The sequence below is a fragment of the Anser brachyrhynchus genome (assembly GCF_964034855.1).
Source record: "Anser brachyrhynchus genome assembly, chromosome: Z".
Lineage (NCBI taxonomy): Eukaryota > Metazoa > Chordata > Aves > Anseriformes > Anatidae > Anser > Anser brachyrhynchus.
This window is the reverse complement of record NC_137697.1, coordinates 59772282-59798986: the sequence shown is the minus strand read 5'-3', so window position 1 is coordinate 59798986 and position 26705 is coordinate 59772282. Positions and strand designations below refer to the sequence as shown.

The 26705-nt window shown below is 41.0% G+C and overlaps 1 protein-coding gene across 9 annotated transcripts in view; it reads right to left on the bottom strand.

The window, feature by feature from the left end:
• The window catches only part of ZNF608 (zinc finger protein 608), a gene marked incomplete at its 3' end in the record, with an annotated part of 110685 nt that overhangs the window by 78673 nt on the left and 5307 nt on the right, over positions 1-26705 (bottom strand). For all 9 annotated transcript variants that reach the window (XM_080574887.1, XM_080574883.1, XM_080574884.1 and 6 more), the window contains one exon: positions 25497-26545. In XM_080574887.1, coding sequence (XP_080431013.1) covers positions 25497-26384 — 888 coding nt within the window. In that variant the 5' untranslated portion in view covers positions 26385-26545. The remainder of the gene's footprint in view (positions 1-25496; positions 26546-26705) is intronic.

The window sequence follows — 26705 nt, the reverse complement described above, 5'->3', positions numbered from 1 at the left end:
TCTTCCTGTGGCTTAGCAGCAGGCAACCTTGAGATGCCTCTTCCCATGTCCCTACCTCGAAGACATTTTTTTTCTACTGATTTTACCTTAGTACCCAGGGATCATCATTAGCATGTTCTCTAAGCACCCAGCACAGACAAAAGTTTACGTTTGCAGACTTTCAGTAAAGGTTTATCATTCCTGTCTTGCTGAGAAAGAACAGAGCCATGGAAAGGACATGGTTTCACTCCACAAATTCCAGATACCGTTACTGAAACACCTTGTGCTTCAGTACATCAGTCTAACCTTTAATTTCCCCTTTCACACGCTGTCTCATAGACTATTTTACAGTCCAGCAGTGATCAACAACTGCTGCAAATGAAGCTTCCTTTCTGTTCAAATAAAGCAAAGGAAAGCATTAGCTCAAATATTCCACATTTTATGTGTGGTATTCTACAGTCAGTCGCACCTTCTATTCTCTGCTCTGCCTGAATTGTACACATGCTTTTTACTCTGTTCACTGCATGACGAATTTATAACAAAAAGAAACATTTCTGTGCACATGATAGAAACTCAAATATTTTGCTCAACTGAAATAAAGAATAAAACTAATCTAAGCTGTCATGAAATCATGAAATGCCTCTGGCAGTTCTATCAAAGTACATAGACATGTACAGATCCTTTGAAGAAATGAAACTGCAGTTTATCAAGTGTGATTTATAAGCAACACAGATTTAGCTAGGAGATAACACTGCTGTCTAATCATTAGTAGTCAGACAACAGCCATGTGAACACATCAATTATGGGCCACTGCCAAAAGCCCTTGAGATCCCAGAGATTAACAGCCAATCCTCTATTTTACAAGCTCACATCAAAAAGAATATTAATAAGAGGAGGGGCAATGTGAAAGCTTGTCAGAGTAATTCACGCACTAAAACAAGGCATTTTTCCCTTTGCTCTGCCTTGAACTGGTCCATGAAAAAAGCTGGCATCAGCTACAAAGCGCAAAGCTGCCAATTTCTCAGAAAATGTTTTTCATTAACATATGGGAAGTTGTAAAAGGCTGCAAAAGCCCTATTTGGTGGATAAAGGCGACAACTTCTATGCATTCCTTTCCTGAATGTATCAATTATACAACCTCAATCATTATTCAGATATTTGGAAATGAACATCCACGCACAGAAGTGTTTGATGGCTTTTCTCTCAAAACCAGAGCCATTTACTATTATAAACAAATTAGCCAGCCTTCCAGGCATCCATTTACTCTGTCTCACTAATGACTTACAAAAGCTAAAGCAGAAATACTACCAAATCAGGTTCACTTCAGTCTTGAAAGGTGTGGGAAAAGGTCCCACAAATGTGCCTTTCTTTCTGACTGGTATATAGCGTGGCTGACAAGAGGTTTATTTTTCTTCCATGCAAATGAAGAGAAACAACATGAGAATATAGGAAGACAAAAGCTGCTATGTCTCTGTAAAATGCAAACATGGCTATTGAGATGGACCTAAACCAGCCTACCGCTGGCACTTGAAATGCTGCAAAATGAACTGGTTAGTCTTTGAGATCAGTTCACTCACTATCCTGTCATCTGTTATCCCTGTCTGGACCTGACCCAGGGGTCTAAAAATGCAAAGAGTTGTCTAACAGCATGCCTCTCTGATCAATTCCACCAATGCTGTATTTTAGGGTACACTGTGAAGGACGGAATTTGGTTTGTGGGGCCTTTCCAGAGCTACCTTACCATGCTCTAGCTCAGGTACTGCCAGCGACTAACTAAAGGGCAGGTAAGAGGCAGGAACCTCCTAGGCTGAATCTGCAGCTTGGAGCCTGTAACACAAGAATTACACCCCTAGCACACACGCTGACCAACAGTCACTCTGAACAGTTGCACTTTGCTCTGTTCTTCCAGATACTTGTCCCCGTCAGCCGCTTTCACCAAGCCTGCTGCCCATCCTGGCAGAGGATGGCACACAGGCAGCAGCCTTCCTGAGCAGTGGATTCGTACTGCAGAGCAGCAGGAACACAGGGACATTGTTTGGGTGGACCCTGTTTGGGTGGGTAACCACAGTGGTGGTAGCCTCCACGGCCATCCCTGCTGCAGGGACACCTGCCGTGGCAGTTTTAACTGAGGCTGTAGTCTTCCATCAGCTCTTGTGTTCCCACAGCCGAGCAGGTGCACAGCTCAGATCCTGACAAAAAGCTCCATGATTTGTCTCTTGGTTTTGGTGGGACTCATCCTGACATGCCAGGCCCAGAGGAAAGCAGGACGTGACAGCTCAGTTTGAGATTGGTTTCCGCAGGTGAGACCCCCCCCAGGCATCACACATGCACTGAAGGGCACGGACGACCCTCACAGAGACCTGTCACATCTCAGGTGCACCCCGATGCCTGACAACTCCATATTATGTGTCACAGGCCTTCGCTGACTTGGGCTTGTGCTTTCTTCTTCCTCTAGTGAAAGCTGTGCCTGAAAGCACAGCCTGCTGTACCGCACCAGGTCCTCAAAGATCTACCACTCACAGATTAACAGCTGATAGAATTTTAGAAATACTTTGTATGTTACCCTAGACACAGTTGGGGAACATGTCCACTGATACATGTCCAAAAAGGATGTATGTCTTTTTCATGTCTAATAGGGACTCCATGCTGTGAGAGGCCACCTTCAAAAAATCTAAATCTTTAATTTCAGTGTATTCTCTCGTGCTTCATCTCTATTATTTTATGAGGACTGCCAATTTTGAGATGATTTTGTGATTTTGCATTAGCTGCTTAAAAGCTTACCTGGGAAAACATTTACTGGGGAGATATCATCTAAACCAATTGCTAACCTCCATAAGAGTATCATAAAATAGGAAAGTAATTCAGCCATGGTGCAGCTGATCAAATACAATTTTTTTTTAATGAAAATATGTTAGATTTATTAAGAGGCCATGTTCTTTTTCAGCTGGCCGAGACAGGAAATTTATCTTCCAAGGGTTCTCTCACATTGTTTTCAATTTTGAATGAACTAATGCAGACTAATGCCAAATGTGGAACTTGGTGTGCCAAGTGGCATGTGTAAGGTTTGACAGGAGTAGCCTTCCAGCATCTAGCAAATTACAGAGAGAGAGACTTTATTTATTTTTAGACTGAGTTCAAAGAATCATCAAGATTTTCTAACTTTTCAACTTAAAGACATCATTTACAGAGAGTGACGAGCAGTCTGTGTACAAAAGTCTTGGACACCCCAAATGTCTCAAATCAGGCAATTAAGGATCTCTTAAATCATTATTGAAAAAAACGGTTTAAAGCACAAACAAATAATATGGTGCCTGGATCAGCTGGGTCCTAACAAAAATAGAAAGAGTTTAATTGACTAATGACTTTTAGATTTGCTCCTGCTATGCCTCCTAACATGCTATCAACAAATTCAGGATGCAACAGCTAGTGACAACAAAAACTTTCATAAACCAAGTGCATGGCATAACTTAAATCAAGTAACCCATTTTTGGTGGTGATCCTGCACAAATGCTCTGCGGGTTTTACATTCTACCGTTCTCAAGAAGTGTGAAAATGATATAGGAGTGCTGTAAAACAGGGAATGCTTGAGAAGGTAATAGTTGGATGATATCCCTAATACTGAGCTCCTGATGATGCATAACGGCAGAATCTTTCTTCCAAGCAACACTGGCTTCTGTTCAAATTCACTTTTAGAAAGTCGCTGATACACTGGTTTTCAGCACTGTGTCAGGCTCTAAACACTTATTTGATTTAAGACAGTGTTAATGACTTAGATAATCACACAGTTTTATAGTTCTATAATGTACTGTGCTATAAAAATTAAACCAGCGTTTATTACACCTCTGCTACTTTTACTTTCCCTCTTATTGCACCAACTCTTAAATGAGTTAAAGCAAATACTGTACAACAATAAAACATAAAAAGTGCACTGGTTGACAACAGTTCTCAATGTGTAATATGGTATTTTAGTTCAAAGCCTGCTCTCAAACAAAGTAGTTCCGAACACTACTTTCGAATACCAAAAATGACAACATACTTATTTTTCAATTTTGAAGGAGTTACCCAGTCTGAAAATGTAGAAAACGCTATCAACACTTAATTACCTTAAAGTGATACACATTAAAAATGAAACTACCTGGCTTGTAGCACTTCAGACTCCTTACAGACACTAGAAACAACGTAGTCATCTTTCCTTTTTGTGTTTGAAATGGGTGAAATACAATTCAATCTGTGTTTCTGCAAAATTGTAGGTTTTTACATAGTCTCTTTGATGTCAACAAAATATTTATGTGACAGGTCCTGATACTGTACTGTTAAAAATGCATTGAGATGAAAGGTTCCTTTATCACCAGAGTATCAATATGACTAATGGTCAAGCAGAAAAAAAAAAAAAAAGACTGCAAGATACCCAAAGACATGCTTGTGTGTTGGGGACAGAGAAATGAGAAAAATGAACACCAAAAATAACCTTGGAAAATGCGTAAGAAGTCATCTGAGCTAGAGATAGAGTCGGTGGATCTTTGAATACAAGCACAAAACTTCAGATACATGCTTACACTGAAAACTAACTTTTCCATTAAAAAAAAAAGGGCAAAAAACTTCAGACAAACACAAACATCTTCAATCTCAATCTACATAAAATAGAAAATTCTTCACTCTGACATGGCAAAGGAAAAAGTATTTAAACTACCATAATCTGGATTAGTTTGAGTATTTACTTAAGACTGACCACTTGCTTTCATTACTGTTTAAAATTAGAAGAGAATCACCGAGCATTCTATTGAAATTAGTGTAACAACACTTGAAGTCTGCACAGTATTTGTTACTGCCTGCAGAACGGATATAGCATCTGTCCCAAAATAAATGATACTAATTCACCCACCCAAATCATGTTAAAGAGTCTGATGATAACGTAGGAATGGATGCCGTCCGTGCTTATGGCATAGTATGACTAAGTTCCATGCCATAGTGCAGTCAATTTCCTTTGTGGTTCTAAAACCCTGAAAGGCTGAAATAAAAGATGTACTTATCTGGATGTGAATTTAGGCTCTAAAAGCCTCTTCTGATGGAGCTATTCAGTATGGAAATATATCAGTAATGTTCAGTAACTCCATAATCTTTCCATCTCAATTTCACTGTCTATAAAATGGCGACAGCATTGCTATTATGAAGCTTATCGCCAGCCTGCATACTATATTTAATTAGAACTTAAAACACAGAACTGATGGCAGATTTTCAGAATAGCTCACGAATTGAAACAACAGGCCAGATGTTCAAAAAGAACAAAGCACACTGGGTGCATGGCTTCCCCTCAGATTCTCTTATAATAGCAAAAGTAGGTGCTAGACTGTTGAAAAATCTTACCATAGCTGTAGGTGTTAACCACATAAAAACCTGCCTTTAAGAAATGAACTCCTAATGACTACTTTGCTTTGAGATCCTTGGAAGAAGAATGAAAGAACCAAGCATTGAACTATTTAGACTTAATTCCTCTTTTCATTGCCATAAAAGGAATCTGTAATTTGGTCTTCCATCTGTTTGGGGGCAAGGAAGAGACTGTTTCTTGGCTTGCTTTTTCCTTAGTATCACACAGAAAGTCGGGTTTTTTTTTTGTTTTTGTTTTTTTTTTTTTCTTTTTGCACCCATTCGTTCTAAGTAAAATGAAGAATGAAGACTAGAGATCGAGCAGGATGCTAGTGGATAAATATGACAAATTAAGCTGTGCTTCCTTCTCCCACACACAAGCCTTCAGCTTAGTCCAGCACATCACAACAGCACAACAGAGGAGAATGTATTGGCTTTTTCTGCTACACTCACATTTGCATGAAAAGGAGCAGTCAAATGAAAATTAAGCACTTAAACAGCTTAAAAAGCACTGGTTCAGAATACTGTACTTCAATAAAACATTCATTGTTATTCAACGCTTGGCAAATGACATTGCCATCAAATACTAGTAGAAGAACCGTGAAGAATAAATGCTATCTGAAAAAGAGGCTTGTACTTATGCAGCGCTAATGACCATCTAAAAGAGCGATTCTGCATGGTTACATCCTCTTTTAGATTCGCAGCTGCAGTTTCACAAGAGCAGCCATACATCATAATCTGGAGCCATTTTAGGCTATCCTTGTGCTTTAAAGAGCAATATGGGAAGCAAAAAACTCCTAATCTGCAGAGCAAAACTCCAGTCAGTAACAAGTTTATTTAACTGCGATGACTGAGGATTTTAATACACCGCTCATTGTAACAGCAGCGACAAACAGGAAAGAGATCTCCACATTTAGCTTCATTAGAGAGTAAACATTCTCATTATTAGATTTCATTCTAATTAATTATAGCTGTGGCACAGAGTAGTACATAAGCCATATCTTTAAAAAGGTCAGATAACTGTATATTTTAAGACTATAATACTTACATTTTAATTAATGTTTAATTTGTTTATTTAACAACATGCCGATCCTATAAACATCGCTAATTAACTGATATACAGTGACTTTTCAGAAAGTTAACATCTTGGGAACAAACATCGTTTTACTGAACTTTGATTTGATAATCAAAGGCAACATTAATACCCACTAAATTAGTCGTAGACTTTGTGGGCATGCCAAAGATAGCCTTCACTTTCTAACTGCGTGATATTTACAGCCGCGCCCGTCAGAGCAAAGCGTTTTCTCCAGTTATGCACACTTCTCCAAGCTCAGGTTACCTGGAAGCAACAACACTCAGGTCTCTGCCCAGTACATATTTGTGGCTTAGTAACACATCTCTTTAGGTCTTTAATTAGGACAGACAAAAAGCAAACCAGTCTTGATGTTCTTTTGGCTACTGTACTAGCGTGCCTCATACATTATCTTTGTCTCTTTCTAGAACTACCTAAGGCACACTCCTCAGGCCAGGCCATTCAAGCTAGCCCTGCACTACCCTGAAAACAGCATGTGCCATCATCATGGAAACTCCCAAGATATCTTTATGTACAGATTCGGGATAGGAAGTTCCAGCACTGAGAACCCGGGGCTGGTGCCAGTTCAAACTGTCAATAGCTCCACCAGAGGTTAACAACAATTAACCAGGAAACATGGTGGTTTGCTTTCAGCCCCCTGTACTAATGGAGGTGACTGCCAAAATACACTTCTTGTGCTTTTTATGCTTCCCTTGCTGAGATGAAAGTAACTTGAAATCCAAGTTACGACAAGCACAAGCATCTGTATGAAAATTCTGGCATACTGAAGAAAGACTAACCCTTTGGTAATTTGTTACAGCCACATGCTTCTCTGCACTGTCAAAGAGTACCCAAGGGGAACAAGTTCACATTAAATGTTCATCAATATATACTGGTTACTAAGAACCTACAGTTGTGTGTCACCCCCCTTACTAACAGTATCATATCACAGGTATGAAGAGAAGGACAAGAAAGCCAAAATTCATGAGTTCCTCTAACCTCATGTTGACAACACAGGCACTCAAGAAAGAGACTGCTCCCTTACTGATGACCTATACTCTCTTGCTTCTTCTTCCCTTCCAAAAAGGTGTTTTTTTATTTCCTTGTCATGGGATAGCTCACAGAAACCTAGCTAACGTGCATTAAATTAAGACTAGGAGAGCAGCACCCCATTTTCACAATCACACCACCAGCTGGCTGCCTCAACAGCACAGATTTGTCGCATAAGCACAGAATCAATCAAATTAAATCACCTGCACAAAGAATCATTTGGTCACCTATTAGCACAGGTTACCGTAACTATTACACCTGGCACACAGGGCAATCAACAGGCCAATAAATATATTCCCATAGAAGTGTTCAGCACTCAAGAGTGCCATAAAAACAAAGCTGTTTCTGTCTTGTGCCAGCTCCAAAACAATCTCTAAGCTGGAAAATGAGTTTTCTAAAGCCTGGTGGCAAGTGTGGAAACAGAGGCAAGAAAAATCCCTACAGATGTGGCTTAACATCCTCTCCCTAAAAAAGGGCTTCCCTGGAAGAACCGAGGTGTGAATATTCTTTACCTGGGTGCAACTCACTTGCATGAAGAGACTCCATTCCAGCTCCTACTACTACACCCCTAGCCTCCCTCCTCCTTACTCTGTGATATTCCTCCTGGAGGCTCTGGAGTGCCTGACCACCAGACAGGCAGTTGAGAACCTCCAAATACTGATAATGAGGGGTCTGTATGGACACTTGGAGGACAAGGCAATAAAAGACACAAGGATTTCACACACAGGTTTCGAAAGGCACTGTCACTTCAGGCTAATGAAATCTACTTAGTTCCCCCAATAAAATGAAAACCCTGAAAGAGCTGTTCCAGATACATGGCCTACCCTGGAGACTTTGCTACATTTTTGCGGTTTCACAACACATTTTCCTATCAATTTGGAAATACTTTCCTCTCCTCGGTAACTGGTTGATAAATCCACAGAAACGAGAGGCAAAACTGACAGTCTACAGCAGGGAACAAGAGATTTGGCTACATATATAATCTGTCAAATGAACAGGAGAGTCTTAAGGGAAATTTTCTGCCTATATTCTACCTTTTCTGGTAACACTGAATATGGCACTAGATGGGAAAAAAATAGTGAAAAAGGCACTTCAGTGAAAGATTACACTGCACAGAATTAGCATCATACAAATGCAAGTAATGGTAAGAATAATCACTGATCTGGTGGAAATAAGGGGAGAGAATTACACATGAAGTAGTGGTGACCATCTAGAAGACAGACTCTAAATGCTCATGTCTCTTGATATTTGTTGTTGTTGAATAAATTCCTCTGGTTAACCAGGAGATTGAAAATGTCAGTCTAAATGCCCAAATACATTCAGTACTTTATGCTGCAGTCACACATCTGCAACTGAGCTAGACTGAAACTAAGGCATCAAACGCAGCTCCTTATCACCAGCCCCACCTCACCTCCTCTGGAAATCACTGCCTTCTTCTCCAAACTGCCCACACAACCACACATGCAGCCACCTTTTATCCCAACCAATCTGGACACTAGGTTCAAATAGACATGGCGTTTGGATCACTTGGACTTTGTTTTTTTTTTTTTGACAGAAGCAAGCTAGGGAACAGCCCAAACTGCAAAAGCAGAAGGAAATGTAAGAAGGTACTCATCAGTGACGGGTACTGGCAGCACTCTGGGCAGATGCAGTGGGAAGCACACGTGGGACCACAGCTCCCGTGCAGTTTTCAGGAACCTAACAGAACTGTTCCACTGGTGCTTGTAGGCTGAGACATGCTCTGGCAGCCAGCTGCCAGTTTTGTCCTGGCACTGCTCCACTCACACCCACTTCACAGATACAGCCTCACTGTACATCCAGATGCAAAGGCTACATACAGCCATGACAAATTTGTAGACGCTCTTTTGTAAGAGAGCTGTGCAAAATCTTTTGCAAGAGAACTCAGCAAAAACATGACCTTTCCTGTCCTTAAATCAAGAAAACAAGATTTACCATAGCCCACTTCCACAGTGGCAAACCAATAAAGATATCAAAGAATTTCAACAGGGCTGTAATAGGATTTCATCTTGGAAGCACTGGCTCTTCTAAGTGCAGCCTGACTTACACTATAGCGCTACTCAGAAGACTTGTAGTGATGCTCTGCTCTTATATTGAAAAACAATGAATTCTGCAATTCAGCTCTCAAGCGAGCCGCGAGTTTATTTTCAAATGAAGATTTAATTTAAAAGGAGAGTCAATTAATCTCAAAATAACTAATATTTCCTCTCTGCTCATAGCCTGGTTTCTCAGAGAATGCTTTACAAATTTAGCAACAGCTAAAACAAATTAGTCTAGTACACTGACTTTCCGTTTCCAGATTAGACGACCTTCTCTAAAATAAAACACTGAAAATGCTTAAACTATGAGAAGAAACAACACAGGTGCCATAGTCCTTATCCATGGAGCTACTCTCCATTCTTGGAAGCATTTGAAGTTGTTAAATGTAATTACAAGGCAGAGGGGCTCTTATGCCACCATATGTACTATCCATACCTATTTTTTATCTCAATGAGTTCAGATCATGTCCAGAATTTCATTTTGCTAACAATTTTGCCAGCCCTCTGGCTGGTATAAAAATCAAAACAAGCCTGTAAGAAATCTTACAAAATCCTGAGATTAAGTAATTTCTTGGCCTTAAATTGCTGATTTAGAAGGCAAATTTCCTTTTGAATTTACAAAGGCCCACATTCAGGGCAACATTGCTTAATTATTGTTTTGACTCTACCAATGAGACAGAAAAGCTCAGTAAGCCTAACTTCACTACATTGATCAAAAAAGTAAGAATTGGCCTGGGGTGAATTTGTCTCCTGATAGTTAAGCCTCATACAGCCACAAAAAAGGACTAATTTTGTCTTGAGAATTTATGGAACTTCACCCATTATTTCAGTGCTATCATTTTCACTGTGAAGTATGAAGACCACCCATGCATCTGTTAGAGGCAGCAACAACAATAAAATTATACACTTGTAATTAGATGCAAAAAATATTACCATGCTGAGGCTATGCCTCCAGAGGAAACAAACTTCCTCTTACAGTCTGTTTCTGTGTCTGTGCCAGTTGTGCCGTGGAAATTCCAGTGTGAACATTACAGTGTGAAATCACAATACCAGAACATAGAGTTCTTTAAGGGTCACTCAGAACACTGCTTTCAATTATGTAACATATGATGTCAGTACTCACTTTACCAAATAGGCATCAGATAATAGAGGGTGGTTTACTGTTCCGCGGGAAATAGCCATTTCATTGCTAATGGACAAAATGAAGGGACATCAACATGCTAAGAATACACACACAATTAAAACAGCTTGTAACAGGCAAAATTCCTAACTTTCCAGGCAGTATCCTCCTTGCAGAGATGTTAGTGCTAATGTTGCCACTCGTTCCCAGGCAAGCAGATTCCACCTCTAAATGCAATTAGTGAAATGGACTGTTACTTGGAAATACAGCTGCATGCATGTTACCATGTAGTCTCTCTCACTCTCTGGGTAAGGAAATACAGCAGAAGCTAATAGAAATAAATAAAAAAAATAGAGAAGAATACTGCTCCTAGGGTTACTATGCGGTACACTACAGTTTGTCAGGAACATTTTTAATAGCTGGCACTTGTGCTTATGTTTGCTTATATATAAGCAGAAGGAGTAATACTCCATATAGTGTCAGAAGTTTCAGTCAAGAGATACAAAAGGAAACAACACATTGCAGTGCTAAGCACTTAAAAGGCCACACCTAAAGGTCATTTAACATTTTTCTGTCCTCTTACAATTACACAGCATAATACACACTGAAAGCTGTCCTATTCCCTTACTGGATTTCATATATGAATAACTGACAATTTCTTTTCTTGCCTGTATTTTTTTGATTTTTCTTTACATGAGCTTCCTGCTAGTCAAAGGGATAAAAACCTCAATGCCTACTTTATCCTAATTTAAAGGGAATCAAACTAAAAGAGTATTTTATAATGGCTTCAAACAACCAGACACAACTTGCCCAATTATTCTCTTACACAAACTTATTACAGCTACTGAGGATGTAAAATCAAGTACGTATAGCCACATCTTCATAGGCTCAGCATACTCTTCAGAAGGTTCATAATCTGATCAAATCAACGCCAATTTTCACATAAACAATCATGAGACATTTTCCCCAAAGGCTCTGCCTCCCAAGCTACAGATGGCAGGGATGTTTTGTGTATAAACAAAATCACAGAATCATTAAGATTGGAAAAGAACTCCAAGGTCATCTGGTCCAACCATCCCCCTACCACCAATGTCACCCACTAAGCCATGTCCCTAAGCACCACATCCAACTTTTCCTGAAACACCCCCAGGGACGGTGACTCCTCCACCTCCCTGGGCAACCCGTTCCAATGCCTGACTGCTCTTTCTGAGAAGAAATGTCTCCTCATTTCCAACCTGAACCTCCCCTGGCACAACTTGAAGCCATTCCCTCTTTTCTTTTACATGAGGGTTTGGTTTCTAATGTCCACATTTAGGCTTCCCAAATTAATTGCCATGTTGGTGATAGTGAGGAAATTACAGTAAAGAAGTCACAGAAAATTCAGCTTGAAAGGTGGAAGTGTTGAAAGGATGCAAATTACTGAAAGAAGGAGATTCAAACGAAAAAGCTTAAACAACCTTTAACTGTAGAGGTTACTCCACTTGTGCTATAAGACTTTCCTGCCTTTGACCTTTAAACCAATGACTCATGAAAATGGTATCTTCAAATTTACAGACAAGCAGCTAGTAGGTCTTTTGAAAAAATGTTGTACAACAATAAATCAGGAAGCACAAGCACTTTTGAGCCTTTTGAACTGTCTGCTAATTAATTACAATACTGAAACAATGAAACAAAGGCCCATTAAAAAAAAAAACTCTCATAAAGAAAAAAAACAGAAATTAAGTATGTTGTCGGGGAGAGGGCTTGAAACAAATGAATTACGATTAACAGGGACATTCCAACCGTCCCCCGTTCTCAAAGAAAAAAAAACAGGGCAGGTCTTCTTGCCACCAGTGGGTGCCCCTTAGCTGGAAGCAGCTACAGCTGTCAGGTTGCTGTCAGAGTGTAAAGCGCACCAACACTCCCTTCTCCCACCTTTTTGTTCCTACTAAATATGTGCACTGTGCTCAGCAGCCTCTGCTGTTAAACAATTCATTTTTCCTTGCCTCCTCTGTTTTAGGAGGAGGTAAAAATAGCTGGACTTATTCACAAAATGTAAAGCTCATTTCCTGTACCTTAGTGCCTCATTCTTTCACCTCCTTGTCCATAGGATTTGGCTACCAAATAGGTCTTAATCTGTAAACAAATGATTTGCTCTACAATTAAACCATTCATTTCCTTTTTTTTCTTTCTTTGGCTGTTTGGCTGCTGTCCAATGTGGAGGCTCATAGGTTCTTCTATTATTTAGTGCTGGTTAAAAGGCAATAAGCTCATTTAGAGTTTATAAAACTATAAGCTATCAACAAAAGCATTTAATGCTTCTCACAAGCACCGTGGCTTTTGCCTGAAAAATTAATAATGTGGGGTTGTGTGCGTGCATGTGTACGTGTACATACCTTTGGGCGTGAGGGTCTGTTTTTTTATGCGCTGCCCTGGTTAAGCACTGTGGATATCTTTAAGCCTGTTCCTGTAAGCTGCAAATACATACATTCCACTTTGGCTTCAATTATCTGTGCACTTTTTTTCTCGACGGCTGATAATCATAGGAACTGCAATTCACCTTGACTTCAAAGCTGGCCCTCACAGACTTCAACGTTGCATGAGAAAAAAAAGGTCATGCTGCTGCAGCATTTCACCATGTTTGCAAACACTGTTTCCTCATAAAATGATGTTGTGAATCACAAGAGTCTACAAGAGGACACAAAATCTTTAGAGAAATAAATAGCATTCTAGGTTTCTCATCTATGCAGTTAAGAGTCATTTTTGACCCAAGAAAAATCAGGGTAACATCAAGGTCATTTTCCTCTATCTCTGTTTTTACATTTTTGTTCCTGATGGAAAATACTTTCTCAGGAACTGTGAACCCAAACACGGTGCATGTGCGTGTTCACCTCCACTCCGATATTCACATATATAGCAAGGGGCTAGCACGCTACTGACTCAATGCGGGATGGTAAAGACAGTGAAACATTTCAAAAAAATCTGTCTATAAGTAAGTGAATTACTGCAAATGAACAGCTAAATTTACAGGTGCAAATCTCATTTAGAAATGACAGGTACTTAGCAATATCAACTTCAGCAATATACTCCCAATGAAATTCCGCAAGGCTATTTAAAGTCTATTACGGCTGCTGACATCAATCTGCCAAGCTGCAGAGTGCTAAACTCTACCGAAGATTTGCACCTATAAATTTAGCTACTGGTACATTTGAATTAAATATACTGTGTTTCTCCATATAGGCAACTACAGACATAAGGCACTGAGGCAGAAGGGCAATCAAGCAGAACTGTCATGGAGGCTTCGATGCTGGTTTTGCCCAAACAAAAGTTCAGCCTGCAAGCAGGGTTTAGATTCCAGTCCTTTCTGCAGTGTATTAATCTAGATCTCTGGACTTTCCATCCAAAAATTCACCTTTTCCCCAGTGAACTGTAAAGGCTGTATCCCTAATGAAATTACTCATAGGAATACAAATATTAATTGCGAATCCCAAAACTGCATTTATATAAAGTCTTTTGAAGATACACCCATGTATTCATGTAGATATACGTATACACAAGTACAGACACCTATAGGGGGATGCATGCAAGCAGATTTTAATTAGCTCTATCTACAAAAATTCACTAAAGACCAAATGAATCTCTGTCTCTCCCCTCCCACCCTTTCAACCAAATGATGACTTCTAGAGTCAGGGATAGTAAGTGGCTTGCAGACAGGTGGCAACTAAGTACGCTCATTCTCAAAAACTACAGTAAAGGTTAAAAAAAATTGCTGTGCTAGCCCTGGGGAAAAAAAAAAGTGCTTTGTATCCTGCTTTGGCATAGTAATCACAAATTTAACCTTAATTATAAGTATTTTCATTTTTAGAATTTATCCATATGTGATGCATCTTCTGTAATTACCAGTCAGCTGAAAAGGTTTTGTAAACATAAAGCAGTAAGAGGCATTTTAAGTCTACAATAAATATTACAGTTTGAGGAAAAAGGTAAATCTTGGAAGTGCTTTGAAAATAGTTGGCAACTCTTCCTCCCAGCATAAATCTGAAGGCTCAAAAATAAATATTCAAGAGCATTAATTTGTTTCTAGATGTGTGCGTGCAAGTAAAACAGCAGCCATAATGTGGAAATTTGAGTCACATTTTGCAACTAATTGGAAGCAGATTAGAATTCTGCCTCAGGGGAACATTGTCAAACTAGAAGCTGGAGCAAATGAAGAAAGAGGTGAAAGCATCGTGAAGAGCTGACAGATTTACAGTGCTCAAGGCAATAAACGGGTACTAGATGAAAATGAATGTGCCTCACTGTACGGCATGCAGTTCTCAGTCATATCTCAGCAGTAACAGCATACAGCCATGCAACTATTATTTTCAGAGAGATGGTGAAGGAAAGAGTAAGAATAAGAAAAATACTATCCAGGTGGCATAGAAAAAAAATACAAATCATACTGAGACTCAAGTTGCTACAGGAATAATCAAATTGGTCATAGTAGGCCTTGTTCTGTAACCTGGACTCATCTCAGGCAGGACTTACTCAGACATAAAGTAATGAACTACTTATTTGAGTTGAGCAAGAGTCAAAGCATTAAGCACGTAGCTGAAAAAAAATCAAGCAGGTTTGATATTTTTAAAGCTAAGAATAACACAGAAGCCTGCAAACAGATACATCAGAGGCAAAGGGAAAATTCTTTTTTAAGGAGTGATTACAAAAGGTTGGAGGGGAATATAAAAATGAAAATAAAGCGTAGAGAAAAATGTACCAATGCTGTAATGGAAACAGCTGCTGCTAGCTTTCTCCTTCAGTGTTAGGCATCTGGTGCAGCATCACAGGAAAGACTGTTAAAGGATCTGGACGTGAAATGTAAATAAAGACTATTAGCAAAAACTCAGCTGCTGCATTTATAAAACAGTAGCATTTCTTTATATATGTGTGTGTGCATGTATACACCCTATATACATACACAGATGTACATACACACATATATATGTATGTATTTGTTTATATACATACATGCATAAATATATATAACCCTATCCTTAAAAGGCAACTAGCAACACTAAGCGTATTACCTGAGACTACACCTTACTAGTGGTTGAAGAGTGTCAGATGAGTTTAGCTTTATAGGAAGGCAGGGTGTGCCAACAACAATCTTCACTGTTCTCAAATTACAACATTTTTTTTTCCTTCAAATTCCTGAACTCCAGTGCAATTCAACATACCCTGCCTAACATTAAACCCAGGGCAAAAAACAACTGGTAAAACTCTACGTCAAGTATGTTCAGTAGAGCCAGCACGCCTCTGGAGTGTTAGATCTGTATCTTCAGTGCACACTAACTAAACAAGTCCCTGGACATTTACTAAATCAGATTTAAAATTTCTAGCAGCAAAACAGAGTTGCATTGAGGTCCATTTCTAATTTTATTTGCTTCTAACTATTACCTTTTGTTGCAGAGATACAAATCTAGTTCCATTCTCCTCCTTCAAAAAGAAAGAATTGGCAAGAACACGAAGCCCTGGAACATGCAACTACTGCCATTACCCCACTGCTTTAAGCCTATAATAAAGCACAGATTTGATAGTCCTATCCATGTAGTGTGGCAAACCACACACAAATAAACAGTTCTACATGAAGAATGAAAACCCAAAGACCAAACTCTTCCAATTCAAACATTATTGTTGCTTTTAACATGAGCCATCTGCAGGAATCAGCCAAGGAGGTGACAGGAAATCCAAAAATAATTTGGTCTGGCCTTGTGCACTATGAGAACTGAGATTACAAGTTGCATTTAACTCTTCTCAATGGTTGAGGGAAGCAGTGAAAACTGTAAAATCTGTGCTTGTGTAATGTAGACCTATGGGCACACAGAGATACACATCTACCATAGCTCAATGCAGTATCACTGAAATTCACCAATGAAGGTGGCATTTGAGTAGTGTGAATTTAGAAGTGAGAAATGGACTTAACAGAGCCCCTGAATTAACTCAACGGCTAATGCAAGAAATTAAGTGTGTGCAAAATCAAAGCGCCTTGTGCATCAGAGGCCAGATGCACCTCAATTTCCTAGGAAATTCAGCCTAAACTTGACTGCTGTCTTTTATCAGAATAATAGAAAGTGAATTCTAGGAGTTTACATAAGTGTGACCAATTGGAGCTTACTCCTCCGTTGCTAATTGAAGCATGAGAGAAAAAAAAAAAAAAAGGAGCCAGTTTCTGAGAGCAAACTACAAATATACTTTTTCATATTCCACTGCCACATGATAAAAAACAGAATCAAGCTGACTGGTAGAAACTTGACTGGCAACCAAAGACCAAGCTATTATTTCAAACTGTTATGGGAAAGCAATAAAATTGCTACCAGGTCTCCTCATGTTACTCTTCAATAAAAAGAAGCCAGGGAAATAAGAGGAAAAGAAAACACATCAAAACCTCTAAAGTTCCTTTAAGTAAAAGTATACTTTCGTGGCATAATGCCATCTGCTTGCTGGTTAACATGACAAGACAATTCAATAACTAGAATACCAGTGTTCCGAAAACACCAAGTAACCACAATCAATAGATTTTTAGTTTGCTCTTTTGACTGCAAAAAATTGCGTTCGCACACCACTATTGGCATACGCTTCAAATATCCCCATGGGCACACTTTTCTTGTGTTATTATTTGACAGTGTAGATTCCCAGGAGACTGAATCACCTCAGCCAAGCTGGGTTTGTGCCCGGGAATACGATTTAGGCTAGGACGAATCAAAAACTGGGAGAGGAAAATGGGAGAAGATAAGTGAACCAATTTTAAATGCTTACTATTTCTAAAGACCATATTGAGTCATAATGGTTGCAGAAGATTTATCATAAAGGACTCAATTCAACATTGCCCTTCTTTACATTAAAATTTACTAAAAAAATGGGGGGGGGGGGATTTCAAATTTAAATTTCCAATGGCTTTTTCTGAATAGCCTCAGTGGAAATTACAGGTAGATGTTAGAGAAGGTGAGATTTAGCAGCGTTTGCTTGCCTACTAGAAAAGCAGAGATAATACACTTCTCTCCATAAAAATACAACTCATTTACTGGTAGCATTGTGATCAAACACCATAGCTACCCTTCAGGTCGAAAATCTAAATACATGTACAATCCTCAAACCTCTTTCATTGCATGCAACTTACCCTACTCCCTCCCTTACATCTTTTGATCAAATAGCCCTGTTTATAAACACAGAGTGTGTATGTATACATGCACATGTACACAGAGCCGTAAGAAGCAACCATTTATTTCTACCCGCCTGAATCTTTTTATCTTTTTCCAAAAAAAAAAAAAAAAAAAAAGGAAAGCAAAAATTACAAAGAACGTGCTTGTCAGTCAAGTCACTCTGAATAGTTTTACAACCTTTCATTCAAATGTAAAGACTTTGTTCCAATTGCCAAGACCATTTAGCTGGAATTAAGACAAAATGCAACAGAGAGTGCTTACTGAAACCCTGGCTACGGAACAACCCAAAATCACAGTCTGATCTTTGCATTTGCCCAAATGGCTACTACTCATAGCCTGCAATGAACTGTGGGTATAATTAATGAACATAATCAAAAAAATCTTGTGATTTAAAAATCTCATATTAAGAAAACCCCAGAAGTCCTTCTATGAAAACTGGTTATTATCTTTATTCAAATTATCTTATTTCAAACATATTTTTAAGCAAATTAAAAAATGATAGCTTGCATTATTATTCACTTCGGTTAAACACTGCACCATAAAAGAGCTGGGGCAGAAACATTCTGATGTGAAAAGGGAAAAAGAAAAGTTTGCCAAATTGAAGAAAAAAATATATATAAACAAGCTTTTATGAATTTTAAAAAGATATTTACATTTTGTATTTACATCATAATCAGAAATTTTCACAGACAACCATTTTGCTATCTTTCACCCAACAGGGAACGTTATATATAGACCAGAGTTTTTAGAAGATCAATGTATTTCCTGTGATTATTATTAACAAATAAAAATAACTCCTCAGTATGAAAATATAGCAAAACAAACACAAGCTTTTAGCAGAACTATGGCCAGCCCTTCAACAGAAGTCAATGCACCCACAGCTGTGACCACCATCTGAGGACCCATGAGAGGATGTATTTATTATAATCAATAAAGCACAATCAAGAAGTCAGATAAGCTCTCTGTCCTTCCAGGAAATGCAGTAACACATTGTAGCGTACACTGCAACATTATGTAAGTACAAGGTAAAGCCAGGATAGTGTCAACCCTGTTAAGTAAAGAATAACCTATCTGTTGGATCAGCTGTACTAAGTACATTAGCTCAGAGCAAGGCAGACTAAAATGTGGTTATACTCGGCAATCTCACCTGTATTCTGTGGAACAAACCTGGAATACGTGGCCAACTGGCAATGCAAAACTTGAGTGCTACAACTGAGAAACACTGAACATCCAGCAAGTACACGCCAAGCTGCCCAAGTATCCCTGGAAGTGATGCAACCTGTTTCTAAGAGTAGGTGATGGAAACCCCAAATACCTAACTCATGTCTTTACCGGAAACAGCAGTGAAGGTGGTATTTCTAACAGCAGAAATGTTAGTGTTTCTGAGTCTGCCTTCCTGACAACACTTGTAAAACGTGCTCAGATACCATGTGCACTGGTAACACTGCCCCAGGCTGGCAGACCCACATCACATAAATAAAAGGAGCACTTCAAAGACTCTTGCAGTCAAGGCTATGGACAGCTGAGTCAACAGCAGCACAGTCTGTCGAGTCACACTGGGCACTCCGAAGGCAACTATTTAAGGCCTACTTGGCCTATGTCTCCCATTCCATTTCCTTCTGTCCTCTGCTCAGGAAGGTCTTCTGACCTACTGTTTCACGGACCCTGCCTGATGACCTTTAATCCCACGTGTGGTTTCTGGACATGTGGGATCCTCCTGGCTCCGAAGGGAGGAAAGGGTGCCAGTATGCAGCTGTGTGGTGCACTCAATAGTGGTGTCACAGCCGGCACCATTTCAAACGTGTCTCAGCTCACCCACTCTCCCTCCTACCTGCCCCCTGGGCTTTAACCACGTAGCATGTGGTCTGGCTCTCAGCTTGAACACAACATCTCCAAACACCCTGCGGAGCTGACCAAGTCACCCCTCAGGACACGCTCAAGTGTCCTGTGATCTAGGGACTCGTCATGGAGACTACAGCAAATCTGGAAAGTCCAGGCAGGGCACTGGGGCCAGGCAACCACCAGGCATGCAGGTACAGAACAGGATGATGGATTTTCTGAGCATCTTCACTAAAGGCCACAAGGAAGAAACTGAAGTGGACCCGAGCGTGACAAGTGTTCAGTTTGCAATGGGTTCCATTTTGTTCCACACTACCACCTATTCTCAACACTTTCTCCCTAAGGAAACAATTTACACTGTTGTGGACTGTTGTTGGTTTTTTTTCCCCCTTTTATTAATACATCTGTTTTACAAAGCAACCACAGGACGAGTCCTGCCGCCACTGACATAACAGTGTTTAGCCTAGCAGTACAAATGCAGATCACAGGGATGGTAGAGCAAACTGAGGGGGACACTACCTTCAGGATATGTTCGATTAGCAGAAGGCAGCCCAGGCTCTCCTGTAAACACCAGCGCTAGGGAACATGGAGGTGGCACCTCCTCAAAACCGCATCACTCATTTCTTACGCACAAACCACAACAGTTTTAGCGTGCAGGGAAACCCACGCATTCCTGACTTCCAATTTACGTTGCCATTGTCAAAACAGTTTTCCAACAGTCAAGGCCCTAAGCAGAGGAGCAGGGACATGGCCGCAGCCTGGGGTCTGGGCTTCACCCTTCAGCCCGGACCACGTGGATCCGCCCCGCAGCCTGCCATTTACTTGTCTGCTTCCTGTCAGGCCACGCACAGATAATGCCATTTATCTCAGGGCGGCACAACACCAGTCATTAGCTTCAGTCAAAGGCCTCCAACAAAGGCCGGATGGTGTTTTATCCAGGGCTCGCAGGCTGCAGCCAGGAATCTCACTGTCAAACAGGTCAGAACTCAAGTTATCTTTAAAAGAGTAATTTTCCCGCTATCAGCGATCCTAGAACAACTCTCCCAAGTCTCTGCATGGAAAAATTTCGTCAGTGGTTTTATCGTATGTGATTAGGTGACTGATAAGAGCTTGCTAAAGTTATCTTTGGAGAGTCTTCTTTTTATTTTTTTTTTCCTCCTTCCTTTTACCTCTTGGGGAAAAACTGACAGAATAATTCAGGTTCTAGCTAAATAGTAAGATCTTTGAAGGACTGACCCTTATTGTGTTTGCCTGCAGGAGGTGATTCACTATTATAAATTCTTCAATGACTGAGCTTCTGGAAATCTCTTTAAATGAAAGTGGAACCGGTTAACTGTATGTACGAACATGTGTTTTCGCAGTCTCTCCTGTATTATTGCATTTCAGAAAGCTTCTATAAAGTGCCAGGTGAACTTTTTAAAATAATGATAATAATAATAAAAAAGGAGAGAGTCTCAAAAATATGGGCAAATCTCAACTATTCTATTCCTGGTTTTATGCTGAAAACTAGGAACAGATGGTACTTTCCATGTTCCTTGAATCTGGTTATTGAACACCTCTGTGGTTACGGGAGATTTTGCTTAGCACTTTTAACATACATTTCATTTATTGGACTATAAAATGCTACTTTGGAAAAACAAGTCTTTATATAGCTATAATTAAAACAGTCTTGCAGCAAAGCCCTTTAACATGGAGAACATGGTTAACCTCATGACATCTGGACAATCAATCCCTTCCTTTTTACTGGGTATTTATGAAGTTATTAAAATTGTAAAATTACTGGTGCGAAAGCACAGCCTTTTCCCAGCAGTCCCACGCCGTGCCCCAGAGGCTCCGTGGAGGGGTGCCGCAGCAGGCCCGCTCGCGCGGCCGCGCCGGGGTCAGCAGCTTCAGGCCCACCGCCTCCCTCGGCCAAAGGGCAGCACCTCTTCACCCGGCTCAGAAAGCACTGCCACGCTGCGAGGCTGCCCTACAGGACTTTGAGAACCCTGAGCCGTGCTTATTGTTAGGCACCCATAGTTATCACTGTTTTTAACAGCTAAATCCCTTATGTAGCTTTCAAAACAGTTTGCTGTCAAACAACAATAGACTTTGTTCTTTAATTACAGCGGGTGACCTGCTTGCCCTTTTATTTCACAGTGAATAAACTACACCCAAGGCCAGCGAGGAAAGTACATGAAAAGCATATCGCCATAACACCATTAATCAAAGCATGTACTTAAATGATTTACATCAGTGGGTAAAATGCACGCAAATTTCCTGACCAAGTGTAGATCACCCTCAATCCTGCTATGAGAAGCGAAGATAAAATGAACAATACCAACCAACATGTTCATTTGCTGACGACAATGTTCAGATGCGAAATGCAGTCTTAATCCAATGCAACGTGCTAAGACAACAGAAAAATCCAATCCTGGAATATCACTTGACATTCATTTAAAAACTGCACCTGACTACGGCTTCAGATCTTCTGTATTATTTTCATTTAAACACACAGATTTTCATATGCCAACTACCATTTTCCCATATCTCAGAGTACATTGTGACATTGTGTTTGAATCCCCAAATCTTCCTGCAACACACAAAGTAATTTTTTGTAGATAAACTGAACTCTTTTCAATGTAACAGCTGTTAAAAATACAAAAACATAGCTAAAACAGATGAAGAGTTCATGCTGACAAACAGTAACTGTGCTAAAAATGGTATGGTATGGATAAGGAATGGAAAATGGAGACAGGTTTTAACACCAAAAATCTTAGGAGTGGTTAGCCTACCTGTCAAAGCTACTTATTCAGACATGTCACTGGTGGCTTAACCACAAAATGGGCTGCACGAATATAGCTCAAACATCTTAGAATTACAGCATACTTTGACTTTATCCACATATTAGGGGAGTGGCGACTTTTACAACATACTTGCGGTTTCTGCATAAAAGAGCCAGCAGAACACAGTCATTGATTTAATTAGGCTTCATAAGATCCTATTTATCATGTTTTACATGACTTTCTGCAGCAAGGAAACAGAATAAATAGACTAAAAATAGACATTGAAGCATGCTGTGAAAACTAAACAGTGACTACAAATCCAGGGAATCTGCTCCAAGCTTTTCACAAATAGTAAACATACGCAATTGCGCACCACATACAAAAAACCTTTAGATTTTGACTCATCAGGCATTAACTCATTTCTATCTATTAGGACACATCCAAATTCGTGAGACATGTCTTTCACTGCATTAAGATAACTGGAAATTGATTTTAACATGCAGGCTTGAAAATTATGTGTCTACAGACACAAGGTGCTTTATCCAAGTAAAGCACATCCATCCTAGTCTGAACATGAATTTAAAACCCTTACAGAAAAAAAAAAGAAAAAAAAGAAAAAAGAAAAGAAAAAAAAAGCCCTAGTGATTATTAACCATTTGGGAAAAATGCCAAAACAACAAACATAAAACACTGAAGTTTCACTACCACCACTGTCAGCAATGAGGTTTATTATTGTCGTATGTCTAGTAGGGAACATTCTCTAGGAAGAGAAATGCTAAGGGATGTTATTTAAGACAGCGAGCACACCAGTGTGCCAGACAATGGCCAACACTGCACGACTCTAATGTGCGAAGCCTGTATTAAAGTCACCGTGTGCCAACAGCAGTGGCTGTTAGCAGAAATCCACGCTCCAACTCAACTGCTATTGGAGCAGCAGCCACAACGCCAAGGGTACCACCAGCTCTAAAGCACCCCATACGTGTTTGCTCTGAATTTACAGGCCGTTCCATTTACATTGCACATACGATTACTCACATGTATGTGAGTTCTTCATACAATTTCCTGTGTGACTCGAGACTGAAAAGAACACAAAAACTGGAGAAACCACACCACTCTCTAATCTCTGTTGCCATGACAGCAGCCTTTGAGATACTGAAATGTTCAGATTGCCAGCTAAACAAAATTGTTGAATGTGAACATTTGGCTGAAAGATTAAAAGGCTAAGGGGGTTGCAAAAGGGCAGTACCTCCCACATTCCAGGCAGCCACTGAATCCAATCAAATGGCTCTGACTCTTTAACCACAACCATTGTGAAGACTGGATTAGGGCAATTTATCTAGATAGTTAAAACAGATTAGAGAACTGCAATTTGAAGACTATTGGCAACAAAAGTAAATGCCTACTGTACTAAGTTAATAAAGAGAGCATGAGATTTTAGGACACCTTCTCACAGGGAGCAGAACTTCCATAAATCAAAGTGCAAACATATACATATGCATTGAATCAATCTGGTTTTCTCTCATCTGCATTTAGAAAAGGTCACAAGGCTCATTCAAATTCATCTGTAGATATGCTATCTTAAAAGCAGTAATGTGCATACAATATGAAATTTGATTTGTTCCTTGCCTCAAATACAAGCTCTTGAAATTATTTTCAAGTTTCTAGAAATACCTCATGTCACAAACGCCCAAATCTAATCCTCAAGAGTCGATTTTGACGTTACAAAACCTCCAACACCGCTGAAATGCTAAAAAGCCGGTAACAGGTCATAAAGAGCCGTAACTTTTCCCTGAGACATACAACCCTCCCAGATGTTTGCGGACCATACCATTAACACCAGCCCGAAAGTTTTCCTATCACTGAGCGTTCGCCCATGGAAACAGTAAAAGCAAATAATTTAGGAGCACAGCAGCAGACAATGAGGTCTCAGTCTAACACCCTGATGCTACTCGCTCATGGGGCGTCGACTTGCTCCATTTTTTGGGCAGGCTGATAGGTAGGTTAGGTTATCCATGCTGGACAACCTGTGGAGTCCATCTGACCCATGATCTAGCCCCCCAGACCCCACGACAACGCCGTCTGCCCTGGAACAGAGCAGCTCCCACTGACACCAGAACCTCCTCCAACAAGCTGTTACAAAAGCTGTGCTCTGCCTCCACCCTTCCCTCTGAGCACAACGGTGGGCATTTATTCGTACAGAAAGCATCCTTGGCTGCGTTAACAGAAAGGAACAAAAGCGCACCCCCCTGCTTGGTGCCTTTCACACATTTCCACCACTCAGCACACAAGCAGCGCACGTCCAAGCGCCAGCGGGGCTCAGACCAGTGAGCTCCTCTCTGCTCCGAGAGCCCTTTGGCACACGTACGTGTGTTGGGATGAGGTGCCTCCCCTCCTGCCAGCCTCCGCCTTCCAGCAAGACCAGGGGCACCGCCTGCCTGCTGGCTCATTCCTCTCTGCACCAGCGCCTGGGGGCTGCTGCCCCACCGCAGGAGCCACCCTGTGCAACAAGCATCCCTCGCCCCCACAGAGGGACACGGCAGAGCCCGGGGGCCTTGTGGCTGCCTCCCTTTTCCCAGCCTTGGCTCTTGAGAGTGGGACTAGGGTGTGGGGTCCCTGTGGCCTCGTGGCAGGACAGTTAACACGTGCCCGAGCTGCTGCTGGAGGAGCTGGAGCTGTGCACCCCCTGAGGCAAATTGGGGCACCTCCAGCCTGCCCTCCCACATGCCGTCCTGCCAGTACCAGCACTGCTGCTCTCGGCTGACACCAGGGACAGCTCACGCGGGGTCATCTCGGGGCTTCTCCTCCTGGGCAAAGGACACCAGAAGGCAGGGGCAGGATGGAAACATTCTCCGTGTCTGGATACAGTGGGGGAAATTCTGTGGGAAAGGAGCACACCCAAAACATGGTGTCTCCCTCCCAGGGGAGGAGGTTTGTGTCTTTTTTTAGAGAAGAACAGATGCATGTTATGGACACAGAGCAGAGGTAACAAGACAGGAGCCAAACACACAGCTGTGGGAAGTTTATCATAGACACGGGGTGACACGGAAGAGGAGGTGGAGAGGAGCTTTGTCCTACCTTTTCTGTCTTCAACTTCTTGATTCGCCTGTGGCTCTCTTCCTCCTCCTCTTCCTTCTTTACCAAAATAGAGTTCCCCATTAACCCTGAATCCGGGGCACTTTTGCTCACCTCCCCGACGGCAGTGGCAGCAGTGCAGTGGAAGGGGCTGCCGCTCCCACCGCCCTTGGACCCGTAGCCATAGAGGTGCCCTGGGGGGGCCTGGCCGCTGCCACCCCCGGGGCCATTGGGGTGGCCCGGCTGCAGGTCGTGCTGCTTGTCCTTCCTGGACTTCCCCGCATCCTTATCCCGCTTGGAGCCTCTGCTGCCCTGGTTTTTACCTGGTTTCTCCTCTTTGTTTTTCCCACAAGAGGCAATAGTGGTGGTGGTGTTGCTGGTGTTGTTATTATTGCCGTTCGGGTTACCGCTCACGCTTTGACCCAGTGCTGAATTCATGCCAGTTGCCTCTCCAGGGCGCCCTTGGACTTCCTGCCTCTTGCCAGCACTGCTGATCTCAGGAATCCCATACAAGGCAGCAGAAGGCAGAGATTTATTAGCATCCTTAGAAGTTTTACTCCTTTTCACTTTTGATTTGCTAGTTTCTTTGTGAGAGGAATTCCCCTGGGGAGCAGAGGGCTGAACAGAAGCAAATTTTAGGCCATCAGCTAAGGCTGAGGTAGTATTAGCCCCACTGGAAGCCAGACCCCCGCAATCCTTGGAGCTGGTGTTGCTGCTGCTGGTGGTATTGGTAGAATTATTCATCTCAAATTTCTGTCTGTCCTTCTCCAAATCGGCGTCCAAATCGATTATTAAATTCCCAACACCGATTTCCCAATCATCGCCACTGTCATAAGTGTCAACCGTGTTTGGATCCACACCTTTTCCTGTAGTAGAAGTGTTCAATGACATCCTGAAGATGAGATCTCTAGAGTAAAAATCCGATGAACTTTCCTTTGGAGATGTGGGGACATTCGTCTATCTCCGCTGGGCTTTTTTAAGTTTTAATTCTTCTTGTCTTCCTTCCCCAGGTGTGTCTAGGTTTATAACCTGCAGTCCACGTCCACCTTTTCCTGTGAGGAGGGGAAAAGTCGGATATTTCTTGTCGGGGTCTTACCAGAATATAACACAACTAATAAAAAGAGCCAAGGTAGGGGGAGCAAAATCATTCACTATTTCCACATTTTCCCCCTTAAGTTTGTTAAACCAGAAGCAATAGCTGTGATGCTTATA